Here is a 13,489-nt window from a genome sequence, read left to right on the forward strand (position 1 = left end):
AGATGGAAATGCTCTCAGGTAACTGCAGCAGCTGTCCACCCCCTTAACATTAAGAAATAGCTTCTCTGCCCCTTGGTCATGCTCGTTGTACAGACACAAGGCTTCTCCCCTGCATACTGCAAATTTAATCAACAAACAAGACTTTTCACATTGGAGTTTTGACCCTTTTGGGAGCAGAGGAGACATTGCTGGCAGTAAGAATAACCCTCTTGTCCACGGCTCATGTGAGGGAGCTGCAGCTGCGCGACTGCGAGTGAGCGACACAGGAGGGCTCTGTTGGGGGAGGGAAAGGGGAAAAAAAGGCCTCTGTGTCAGGAACAGTGAGGCTCTGATCTGTGTGATTTCACCCCTGCATTCTTTAGGAAACAGTGATCACACAACTGCATAAATTCCATTAGAGGACTGATTCTAGACAGCAGGATAAATGTTGAGCTCTATGTATAAATACAGAAGGTCCAGCCTGCAACAGTTAATTAGTTAAATACCTAACTATTTATTTATGAAGCTCTTAGAAGAAGGAAGTAGATAAATATTATCTTGGTCTCTCAGATACCTGACATGCTTTCCCTGCCCCACTGCAAGGTTGCAAAGGGGCAAATTAATACAGTGTGCAATTGATGATTTTTTTTTTCTGTTAATCCGAAACTCTTTGGAATGAAAGCAGCAGAGAACTTTCCCTGTTGCTTCTTGTCCACACAGAGCATATTATGTTCAACATAATTCTCTGGACAAGAAATCAGAGGTCTAAGACTTGAGTTTTCCAGTGCAGAAAGTACCTGCAGGAAGAGGACTTAAGGGAAGTGTTCACACAGGTTCAATCATTTATTGCAACTAGCTAGTATCCCTCTGTATAGAGTGAAAAGTCACCTCCAGAATATGGAATAGCTTTTCTCTACACTCTTTTATCTTTAAAAGCCTCTCATGTCCACGTAAGACATATGCTAACACATGCCCTGCTGTTACTAATGGAAAAAAACAGGATGAATGGACAAAAATCAATAAAAAATTCTTTTAAAGTTTATGTGGAATATACAGCAGCAATTGAGGTAATTTTTGAGAAACCGTGTGCAATTTTCACTTTAAAAGGATATTGAAACATCATGCTCCTGCCAAGCTAAATCAATACAGAAAGTTGTGGAAGACACCTTGCAGCAATAGACCAATCAATCTGTTTTCTTTAAGAATTAAAAAGTACTTACATGAGAAAGAGGTAAGTAGTTTATATGTGAGTAAGTAGTTTAACTTTCACAAACAAAGCAGTAGTTTCCAGAGCTGAAAGATAAAAGTAGACAAATCCAAGCTACACATTAGGTATGCATTTCAGGAATGCATGTAAACCAATTTACTGGGGCTTCAACAAAATCAGTGTCAAACTGTGTCCTCACAACTGACAATAATTCCATGTCTCAGAGGACAGTGGCTTGATAAATCTCACACAATGATTTCTAGTATGGTTTCTCTTACACACCAAGTCTGATATTGTGGTCAAAGTGGCTTTCAGCTTTTATCAATCTATAGTAAAAAGTGTGACGTGTGATTTTAGTGGGTTGACTGTGCTTTGTTGCTCTATCTTTGCACAAACAGGGAGGGCAGACTGAAGAAGTGTACTTGACCTAAGTGAATTGTGCAGCACGTGAGCTTAGATGTACAGCAGGTCCTGTGTTATCCAAAAAGGCAATAGCCAAGGTCACTGCAGTGCAAGTGTAGGTTTTGTTTGAAGCAGAATGTTTGGGATACTTGATTGAATTGTTCTTGGTTGATGGAGTTCATGGTTAAAATGTTGCAAAGTAACATGACACCAAAACTACTGATACAAGCTTAACAGAGTATACTGTAGCTAACAAGAATTATATTGAATGTATCAACCAGTATAGCTATGAAATGCTAAAAAATTAACTCAGAAATATTCCATTTTATTAAATGGTTTGGCTCCTCAGAGCTTTCCCACCAGCGATACTTCTAGATCCTCTGTTGCCCTGCTCAAAACTGTAATGAAATAAAGTAATAGTTTTCATTTTCAAAATAAAAAGATGCCTCAGTCTCTTGGCATCTGTTAGAATACAAATAATTTGATGTCTAATCTGACTGAAACACAATCAGAAATGAATGTACCAAAGATAAGGCAAATAGTTTCTATTTAATCACAGTCTAATTTTCCTGTCAATGTGAAGTCTACTACAAATCAACACAGCAAGTAGCCTGAAGCACCAATGTATTTTCTGTCAGCAAAAGGAAGGCTTATCTCCACAAACTTGCTGCCAATTTTTTGTCTCTACAAAATAAAAAATACACTTCTCACTCACAGGAGAAAGAAGTACCTGGAGGACAATGCATGGAATACTTTCAAAAAATCTTGCTCTGCTTCCGTGTTTCAGAAAACGAGTCCTAGGTAAAAAAGCCATTTGATGGGATCTCACAGAGATGAGAGCAGCAACACTAACTTACATCTTGTGTTCTTTAACCAGGAAACAGTGTGTTCAGTTCAGCCAGCATTTCCTTGCTCTGATGGGTGTCTATGCAAACATGATGTATTTCAGTCAGTTCTAGTAACAATAGATAATATTTATTTTTGATTGTTTGCTTTTGCCACCTCTCCAGCACCTTCCTGTGCAGCTTTGAAAGAGCTTCCAAGCTCCCTCTATGCTGCACCCCAGAGAAGGACAAAACAAAGACAACGTTTCAAGTTAGCCCTTCCACACAGCTAGAGCAGGGACGCCAAAAAACTGCCCAAAACACAGAACTTGTCACAAAGCTTAGTTTAATTTGACAATCATCATAAGGCATCCATGTAAATGAAAAATTCCCACCAGGGTCACAAACATTCTCCCACTAAATAAAACGTGTTAAAACAGAGGCCCGTGATTCCAAAAAATGCTAGTGGTTCCTGGTCTCGACCAGGCTGCCACTGCTGGCAGTGGGGTACAGGAGACACAGCACCAACAGCGGCAACTCCGGAAGTGTAAAGTCAGCTTGTACAAATCTCTTTCAATAGAGCAACAAATGAAAAGGAAAGAGATTTGTGTAGAAAACATCATTCTCCATCCTTTCTGGGAAAACAAAACAGAATTTAAAAGAGAATCCCATTCAAGGAGGAAAGAGCAGAGCTTGGAGTTCTGAAGCCCAAAAATGCTGATGGCCCATTTTTAAAACTAATGAAGCACTACAGAGGCCTGAGTTTATTATTGCTTTATCCCAGTTCAGCCCAGGCTAAGGCTATGGTGAAGTCCAAATTAATTTAAAGCCAGAAAATGCAGATCCAGTAACAGCACCTAAGTCCCCAACCACACATGGGTGTAAACAGATACTTTTGGTGAAAAAAAAAACCCTCCCAAACTTTCTCCTCTTTCTGTCTATGCAGATCCCCACAGCAGAGCTAAAATTTGTCCTGAAGTATAAAACAATTTCTCTCACACATCTCTGCTAGCTGAGTCTTTTCCAAATGTTTTGCCTTTTGTTCATACTATCCTGGTGATGCATCAGCTCAGAGATGCCTTGAGGGAGCTCACATGGGTACCCACATGTTAAAAAGTTTGTGGCACAGAGTCTAAAAATCATCACCTGTACTCTGCAATACCCTGGGACACTCGGCCCTCAGCTTCCTGAGACCAAACAGCACAGAGGGAAGACAGTGTCTTCACATCCTGCATGGCTGCCCAGTGATCCAAAGAAATAGCATGCCAGGGAAATGAAATGGCACCTTACTCCCACCACAAGTCAGAAAACAGACTTGGGTAAAGTGGGAATTAAAAGTTTTACATCAAGAAAGATGGTGCTTCCCTCAGACTATTGTATGACAGGGCAACTGTTATTCAGGCAAACATTATTCAAGGTGGTAAAATCTTAGCATGGATATTTTCATGAATGACTTACAGGCCAAGATATGCTGGGAATCTTAAAAAAATACAGGTCTTGTTAATTCCTTCAAAAGGACAGAATAGGAGACACACCGAGTGCATCTGATGCATGTGCCACACATCCTGACACATTAGCAAAGGTTGCAGCTAGACTTGTCAAAACAGTTAAAAAGATTTAGGCATCCAGCTAGTACCAGAATTGATGGCATTTGGGAATCTAATTTTAACTTTTTTGAAAATTCAAGCCTACACATTTCTTTATTGCTTGTCCCATCAAGTGCAAAGGGAAAACTGAGGGTAGGGATAACTACAGAAGGATTTCAAATGCATCATAATGTTTCCCTGTTCTTTCTTATATCTCTTTTAATATATATAAAGAGCATTATTATTATTATTATTATTATTATTATTATTTAGCCACCTATGGGCAGGGGGAAACGGGAGCTATTTAAAATTAGTTTCTCATTTAAGCATTAGTCCCCTTCCTCCCAAATCACAATACCTCTGTCACAGGAAGGAGCATAACATGAAAACATGTTTGCTACCACTAACAATTCCTGAGTCTCTCCTTTGCAGAACTTTAGCCCAAATATTAGGACAATGACAGCTTGACACATACACACTCCCCAGCAACATACGCACAGCAAGTAGAACATGCCTCAGTGGCCTCAGACAAGAAAAAAGAAAAAGAACACCCCCCCCACCAAACAACAAATCCGGAGAAACCATCCAGAAGAGCCTCAGGAAAGGGAACAATCCACTTTCCATTGAGAAGCAACAGCCCAGGAGTCCCTTCCCAGTAAAAACTGAATCGAAATATTCATCACACAGCTGGCGGAGATCTCTGAAACCTGGCAGTATCACACGCTGGATACTTGAAGGCACATTTGCTTTGTGTTTTGGGAGAGAAATCCAGTTGCAACACACTGCAGCTGCAAGGCTGAGGGAAAGGAGGCAACGCTTGGTATCTTTCCTCTGTTCCTGTCCCCATTTTCAAGCTTCGTGGCTGGCATGAACTGGTGATCTAAGCAGACACGTTGACATCCCTGAGTGAAATGGCACCATTTGTGGCCTCTGAGACTTTGTCCTCAAGCACCATTGCTGGTGTGTCTGTAGTGACTGCTGTAGTGTCTATGGCAGGAAGTGGATTCAAGCCCTGGGATAAGATCTGTTGGATCGTTTTCCGCAAATTGGGATGCAGCTGGTTTTGGGTCTGGTAAAAAATTTCTAAGGCAAAAGACTTGAGGGTGCCAGTGCAAAGGTCCTCGTAAAGTGGAATTGTGTACATCCGAGACATCTACAAAAAAGGAAAACAAGATAAAAACACTTCAATAAACATCAAGAAGTTCAGCTCTTCTACAGATACACTCCAACAGCATAGAGTAACTTCAGACTGGAGACAAGCAACACATTTCTTCAAAAGACAGATGAGTCTATTCTAAATCTGATGCAAAGATTTTTATGAATGGTAATAAAAAAAATCTGCTCTCTGAGACTGAGCTACTTCCACAAATAACAGAACTATTTTTAAAGGCCAAATAAAAGAGACCACACTGAACATATGCATTAACCTTTTGCTCCACCGCAATAATGACTACTGAAAAGAACTCAATGAGCCCTAGCCTTGCTTGAAGTGTAAAAATTCAAATAATCACATGACTTAGTAATGCAAAAACTTGTGGTCTGGAAAAGCCAAGGCTGCTACAAAGCAATACATAAAATGCATGGGGCAGAGCTGGGACAAGGGTATTGAGTCGGACTAGAAAAGCAGAGATTATCTGTAGGCATTTGAAATTACATCTGCCCATTCCTCCCCACCGCTAGCAGGTGAGCCATGCTCAGCCCCTTTGCAACACACCTGGGCTACACTTGGCCAGGAAGCAGAAGTTCCAAGGTCTTTCACGTCGCATGTCTCATGCACATGTCTCATGCACTGAGAGGTGCAGTGATTTTAATCCAGCAGTTAGTACCTGGTTTTCCAAGAAGCGACGGACTTTGTAAAGGTCTGGATAATAGTCATTTCGGACTACAATCTGCAACCAGCGGATACGGATTTCTGCATTCATGGAGTCCAGCTGAGAGGAGTAACATTCCGAGAGCTTTTTTATCACCTCTGAAGAAAGCATATGTACAGAGAAAGAACTATGACCAATTTTGTCAATTTTGAGGGTCATCAGATAATAACAATTCATAAAATCACAGGACCATAGAATCCATTGGACTGAGAAAGACTTTTGAAGATGACCTATTTCAACCCCTCTGCCGTGGCCTGGGACATCAACCTGACTTTATGTGAATTATAATGTCAACCAGAGGCAGGGACCTTTAGAATTCAATCAATTATTTCAGGGACAATTTTCTGCTATCCTGATAAGAGTACTCACCATGTGGCAGTGGTGATCCATCCAGCAATCTGTCCAGGAAAAGCACAGTTTGGAACGTTCTCCATTTAGTGAGGTCAACACTGCTGGCAGCAGCAACAGAGTCCAGAGGCTCTGTGGTCCAGAGTTTGAAGAGTGTCTCCACTGGTCTGGTCAGACTGGATCCCTGAGATAAGTCTGGCTCAGCTAATGGAGGTCCTGTAGCATTGAGCCAACGTTCAAACTCCAGTCCTGGAATGAGGAGCACCAAAACTGTGGAGCAGAGATCTCTGCAGATGGCTTGTCTACCTCAAAGTTCAGGACTGCTTCTAGCATAGTTAAGAGAGGTTGTAACAACAGCAGCCATATATAACAATAGTTATAGTGACACAACAGTCTTAGCAGCCTCATTGGGATAGCCTGTGGAACACCTGGAAGAATGCCAGCAACACCTCTCCAAACCTCACTTTGAGTTTTCTAGAGCTCAACAGTACAGTAAGTGCAAGAAACACACGTGCTCTTAAGGCAGCCAGGCTGCCAAGTACCTATGTTCAAATTATGCTCTAATATTTGTGTGCCTGCATTTCTCTCTCAGAATTTTGAGGAAGACTGACAAATATGGAGAAAATCCACTTTATAAAAAAAGAAAAAAAAAAAAAAAAAGGGAGGTGAGAGGCCTGACTAAATTCCCCCTAACCACCAGTAAATCCAAGCAATTTATACTTATTTATGCAACCAATAACAAAAAAAAGTTTCTTCACTAGCAGCAGAGCCTGCTTTCCAGCAGAGCTCTTCCTCTTGACCTTTCACCACCTCTGTACTTTCCTAACCCTTCGCAATACTTCCCGTTCCATCTACACCATTTACACTAGAACTCCTATCTTCTGCATCCCCTGAATATCAGCCAGGCAAAAATTAGCAAATTCTGTGGTTAACTCAGTAGCTTACCAGTGGGCCAAATAAAACACAGAACTGCTGAGCTCATGCTGCAGCTTTTCCCACAGTAAACTCTCTCATATACACCTCTCCACAGGCAGTTTCCTCCCCACAAAGCCTGCAGGCACCCAGTATCCTCAGGAGCTGTACTCTGCCATTCTGGTTTAAACTGACTCAATAGCTATTCGCAGGGATGAACACATGGCAGGATAACATGAGTCTAATTTCTTTAAGAAAGTGAGATAATAAGCACCTGGTAGGCCACAGACCTCCACAAATCCACCAACAGCAATAAATAAGGGATGTAAGAAAAAGTGAAACACTCTGGAAGAGATTTTATACATAAGGGAACGATCGTGGGGAAGTTAGAGTTCTCAAAGCATTTTTTTCTCTTTTTGAAATAGATGAAATTTCAAAGTGTATTTACCTTTTCCCTGCATTTAAGCACATGTAAATCTCATAAGCACTGATCATTCTGTCTGCAGAGTCAAAGGTGAGTTAATGAGAGTTAACCAAAGGATACTCAGGTAATTAATGCCAAAATTGTCAGAAATTTCAGAGGTTCTCATTCCCCACTGTAGAGGCAGTAAACACAAATTCTGTCAAGAACACCTGGTTGTTGCTGAACTGTTTTGTTTGCCTTAGCATTTCCCTGTGCATCCTCCAAGCCAAGCACAAAATTTATCATCCAGCTTTTCTACCGTATTTACAGTTAACTTAGTAAATCTCCTACCTGCTTTGCTCTCAACACATTGCTCTTTCAGCTCTGGAAAAAAATTCAGGAAGGAATCCAGAAGATCTTGAGCCACGACGCTGGTAAATTTATACTTCTCAATGTAGGCCTAAAATAGTAAAACATTCAAATTATGATTAGGAGCAAGACAGCTTCCTTTTGATGTAGAACCACTGCATGCCACAACATTAACAACAACAAAAAAATACAAATATAAGAGTAGGAACAATTATTTGAAGGTTAAAAAAAATGAAGAAAAATATTCTCCCTCCTCACCCAGTTAAATAAAGAAGCACCGTAACAAGAAAAAAAATGAGTAACTGCAAATACATTGACAGCTGAGTATAATTTCATTTTCCTTTTCCAAAACAAGGCAGTAGCTGACAATTTTCTATAGGTTTTGCAATTGTGCTTCCAGGCATCGACCTGCCCCAATACAATAACCCATACCATTTGTCACCCTGGTTAAAAAAACCCAAGTTAACACTTCTTGGTAGTGAATCAAGTCACATCTTTCCAGTCACAGGCAATCTGTGCTGGAACAGCTTTCTAATTACTTAGAGCACAGAACAAGAGATAACAAAAAATATACTGCTACTCTGTAACTAGTATCTCATAAGCTCAGAATCTCAGAAATCTTGTAGAAAGATTCATGTAGGTTGACAGACAGGCCCACAACATTCCTCCATATCTGACACACTTGTATTCGACTTCACCCTCAACAATTAGCCCCAGTGAAAGAATCTGGGGAAAAAAACCCAAACAACAAAAGCAAAAAATCAGCTCTACATCTAAAGACAACACATTTTTACACTCACTCTTAGGAAGGAGTCAAAGTGTCTGGGGTCACCACAGAGCTGGGACAAGTAGTAAACAAAGCAGTAGCCTTTCTCATAGGTGAAGAGGTTCATTAAATTACTGGGATTTACACCTGAACAGAGAAGACAACATGATAAGAAACTAATAAGGAGAGTGATTTCCAGCCCTTCTAAGTTATACAGACCCCTTAGAGTCACCAAGGTGAGACAGTGCCTTAAAAAATACTAAACTTGTTGTCAGTACATTTAAGTTACTGCAATAAATTAAATAGATGCAGTCCAAAGACACAGCCTGAAAAATATTTTTTTAAAAATCAACCATTGTAAAGTAAGTAGTAATTCCCAGTGGAATAACTCACTTCAAACTAGAGGTCTCTGCAAACAGATCTGGAACTTGAAAACAAATCCTTTTTATTTTTTTCAATGCCAGGTTCTGGGAATCACCATACCACAAATTTTCAAAGATATCAATATAAGGTATTCACCACTTGCTCCTTTTTTGAGGCTTCCAGCACATGCTTTTCCATTCCATTTGACTCCAGTATTATCTCCACTTGCATTTTAGGTTGTTTTAAATATCATCTAGATAGAAGACTGCTTCACCCACCCAACTGTGACCACAGAACTAGAGACTCATCAGTGAAGGAGATACGTGAATCTGGAGTGCAGTCTTGCATCTGGCTCAGGGAATAACCAAACAGCCTCTGCACAGCTCAACTTAGAGCAAGTACCTGTTTATCTGCATGCTAAATACATATATACATAGCTCTTACATGAACACATAAAGAGAGGAAATTTCAGTAGCAGAGGATTTTATAATATGTTTCCAAATATTTCCATTTTAAAATACTTTATTTTACATATCCAGAATTTCAAACCCACATAGCTTTCAAGGCAGTTTTTCACCTTCTTTTTACTCAGTAAGTCTGTTCTTACACAGAACAATGTCTATAAAGATGAGTTTTCCAACCTTGAAAAAAGCTTGAAAGCAAACACGTCCTTACTTATTTTTAGACTGGTTTACAAACCAGTATTTATTTCTTCTTTTTTTTTCCCAAAAAGAATATGTAAATATTAGTCACTTTTTGTCAATATTCCATCATGGATATAGAGAGGTGTGTAATTTTGTGGAGAGCAGCCTCAGCCAAAAGCAATACCTGGCTCCAGTTTAACCTGAAGCTTGCTGACCGGGTTATCTTCTCCAAGGAGCTTCATCTGTCTGTGGAGAGCATCGAGGCGGAATGCAGTCTCCAAACATGTGAAAGCAGCACCTACCCCAGAAAGTAAAGTGTTAGTTGTGGGAAAATGATCAGCAAAACCTGATCTATGCAGGACTGGCACAGGGACCAAGTAAAAGCTGCTGCAGGTGCAAAACACAGCACAGTGAGACAGAATCACAGTAATGTAATGGCAGAGAAACTTGAGTGCAGAACATCTTTGTAATTAGTAATGGAAGTCAGAGCCTAATCCAGTGTATTTTCTCACTCTGATCATGCATCAGGCTTCACTGAAAAACAAAACAGCACGAAAACTATGCTAAAGTTTACATCCTTGACACCATCTCATCAGTTCTTGCAAGGTAAGGAGAACAGCACTGAAAAAAGTATTGTACAGGTAACTTTCAGGCAGCAATCAAGTGCTACAAAAACATACTGTCATTGGTAGAATAATAGACATAATTCCATACTCAGTGCCATGGATATTACTAAACAAATGTCACCTTGAGTGGAAAGAGAAAAGTATTGGTTTTGGTTATTGTATTACAGATCCTGTGTATATTTTTAAAGCTTTATTTATCATCCTACCTAAGTTTTTTGCCCTAAGTATTTCACCTTCCTCTCATTAGGACTTTTTACAGTTGTGACTGGGTAAGCTACTCCTCCCTAACTGCAATGTACAGCATTCCACGCTTTCAAACCAAACTAGCTGTATTACACTGCTAAGTCAAGAGATCTTTCCTATGCCCTTGCAGACATTAGAAGCTGCAGAAAATGGATATTCAGATTCAGAAGATATTTAACATCCGTAACTATTAACATTTCAGCCTTCCTTGCTGAGTTTTTCACCTGAAGATAGAGTTACATAGATACATAGATAGTTACATAGATAGCTCAGAGTCTTGATATAACACCTGAATCCTACATAGCCAAATGTAAATTAAGAACCAGGATATATCTGGAAAACAGGAGAACCTGTATGAGCAGAGAAAGAAGTGGACTTGCTTCACAGAGGAAAGCAAAATCTAGGATAACTAGTGTTAAGGGCAATTACTTCAAGCTACAGAGAGGAGAATTAAGCAAGATCCAAGAGGAGATGTAGTCAGTGGAGTCAAATTTCCCTACACGGTATCATTGCAAAGATGTCTGTTTACTACCAATAGAAGATGCTCCAGAAATTACGTCAGAAATGGTAAGATTTCGATCAGAAGTTTGTCTTGGAAACAAAATAGAACTGAGAAAGAGCTTACTAAAGAATTGCACTGGGAAAGACGATTTAGTTTCCCAGCAAATGCTTCTTGAAACAACTAGTTCTAGAGACCGGACCAAAATCAGCAAGGATTTTGTTCTATGTTGGCTGGAACAGACTAAGATGATGAACAGGCTGCTATCTGCTGACCTACTCACATTACTGCCATGTATAATATGACTTAGGACAGTACTACCCACTGAGAATTACTCAAAACAGCTTTCAAGGAAGCTTTCAAGCTTCCTTATTCAAAGATACATAATATGCATTGTAACATTTCCACAGATGCTCAGAGCACTTCTTTGCCTAAACTTGTCATCGCTTCATGTCCATAAACAATATACATGAATAAAAACAAATGCTTTCTTCTGAACTTTTTTTGCTGCCAAGATTTCTAGGAACTTTTCTAAGACTCCTTACAATGGATGCTTGAGAAAACACATGGAATTGGCTTTTAAGAATGTAACAGGACAAACTAGAAAAGCAGACATTCCCATTATTCACTTCAATAACAAGCCAATTAAACTTAAAAGCAAGAGGAATAATTTACTACTTATATATTCTAAAGACAGCACCATAAAACTGACCTGTGAAATTCACTGACACAAGCAAAGGCAGGGCTCACAATCCTCCAGGAAGCCTCCAGCACATAAACAGCTACATAAATCTGTACATTTTTTTTTAGTGCTACTGCCATTTTAACAGTAGGTAGCTACTACTTGATCAGAATTAAAAGGATACTTGTTCAGAGGACAGTTATTTCAAAATGTAATTGTGATAAGATTTCTTACATCTTTCTCTGAAGCATCCTCTGCTCATTCTGCACTGACATATCAGCACCTGCCTGGTACCCAACAGTAGTTCCAAGTCCCCACAGCATTGTGCTAACACACCTCACTCAAAGCCCCTGGTACCATATCAGGTGTTGAGCCCACTAAAGTCAAGACAATGCCAAACTCTAAGTATGCAAGAAGTTCAACACAAAGTTTGGGGCTGTGTGTGGGTGTGTGTCCCAGAAATAAAACAAAACCTAACTGCAAACCAGCTCCCTACAGACTTCTGAGCTTTCCAATACCCCAAGCAGGCAGCTCTGAGTGAAGGTAAGCAGGAGCACAAGGAGAAGTCTCTGCAGCCGTACCGTAGGTCTCGGTGGTGATCCGGCGCTGCGCGTAGGTGGCCAGGCCCTCGCTCAGCCACATCTCCTCCCACGTGGCGTTGGTGACCGCGTTCCCAAACCAGCTGTGGGCAACTTCGTGAATGACGTCAATGATCAAGAACTCATCGCTCTCCAGAATGGAAGAGATGATGAAGGTCAGGCATGGGTTTTCCATGGCAACAATAGGGAAGGATGGAGGAAGAAAAACAATGTCATATCTAAAATCAGGGAGAGAAGAAAGAAGAAAGAAGATGAGTAAATTGCATCTAGAAGACACACAGTAACATTTTCTTCTTTCAGAAGACATAGGAACAGTTTTCTTGCTTTAGAGGAGGCTCTTCTAAGACCTTCTTGTGACTTCAGGAAGAAACTTTCTAGACCAGTGGTGCCTAATTCTTCTGATCAGACATTTACAATTCATTTTGTTGGCCAAGGACCTGCTTATGTTTGGATGTAAAGACTTGAGAGTCTTTTGATGTGCAGCAGATGCAGCACATCCCAGAAGCATTGTGCTCCTTTCACACACACAAACTCCTCATAAGCTGTGTATCTGGGAGCCACAAAAACTGTTTACACTATAAACAGCAATGTAACATGGTGTTGAGTCCCCAGAGGCTACCAGGAAACACAGAGACTAGGAAGCTGTCAATGAATGGATTTACCATATATGCAGTGTCAGCAAAATAACTTCAATCTGTCTGCTTCAGAACACAACAGTAATATTTGTTTTGTTTTCTAAATTTCTTTACCAGTGATCAGCACTGGCACTGTGCCATGTTCTCAGATTATTTCAAGCAATGTTTTATAAGTCAACAAGGTGATCTTCCTGCTTCCCTTTAGCAAAGAAACATAGGAAACCTTTGTAAACATTTTCTCCCATCCAAATAGTGAAAGTATTCTCTGAAAACCACTCTTTTTAAATACATAGTCAAGCTATTCAAGAACTATTAATGTTGGTTTGGGGGACTTGGTCTCTCAGTGAGTCTGTACTGAGATTTACTGTATTCTCAAGCATGCCACAATAAATGCAGAAATAAATTAGATAAATAAAACAACCATAAATCATTTTAAATGGTGTCTGGCCCAGTGCTGGACTTATATCACAAAACCCTGTAGTATGAAAACCCCTCACTCCTCAGGAAAGATCCACTGCTTAGAAACCTCCA

At 40.1% G+C, this 13,489-nt stretch overlaps 1 protein-coding gene across 2 annotated transcripts in view; it reads right to left on the bottom strand.

Moving 5' to 3' along the window:
- Nucleotides 1–2,741: 2,741 nt before the first annotated feature.
- Nucleotides 2,742–13,489, bottom strand: part of ABCC5 (ATP binding cassette subfamily C member 5) — a 67,410-nt gene continuing 56,662 nt past the window's right edge. For both annotated transcript variants that reach the window (XM_063407911.1, XM_063407908.1), the window contains 7 exons: nucleotides 12,306–12,541; nucleotides 9,859–9,972; nucleotides 8,702–8,814; nucleotides 7,884–7,992; nucleotides 6,239–6,466; nucleotides 5,825–5,967; nucleotides 2,742–5,151 (listed from right to left, as the gene is read on the bottom strand). In XM_063407911.1, the coding sequence (XP_063263981.1) occupies nucleotides 4,879–5,151; nucleotides 5,825–5,967; nucleotides 6,239–6,466; nucleotides 7,884–7,992; nucleotides 8,702–8,814; nucleotides 9,859–9,972; nucleotides 12,306–12,541 (1,216 nt within the window). In that variant the 3' untranslated portion in view covers nucleotides 2,742–4,878. The remainder of the gene's footprint in view (nucleotides 5,152–5,824; nucleotides 5,968–6,238; nucleotides 6,467–7,883; nucleotides 7,993–8,701; nucleotides 8,815–9,858; nucleotides 9,973–12,305; nucleotides 12,542–13,489) is intronic.

The sequence above is a fragment of the Prinia subflava genome, chromosome 11, assembly GCF_021018805.1.
Source record: "Prinia subflava isolate CZ2003 ecotype Zambia chromosome 11, Cam_Psub_1.2, whole genome shotgun sequence".
Taxonomy (NCBI): domain Eukaryota; kingdom Metazoa; phylum Chordata; class Aves; order Passeriformes; family Cisticolidae; genus Prinia; species Prinia subflava.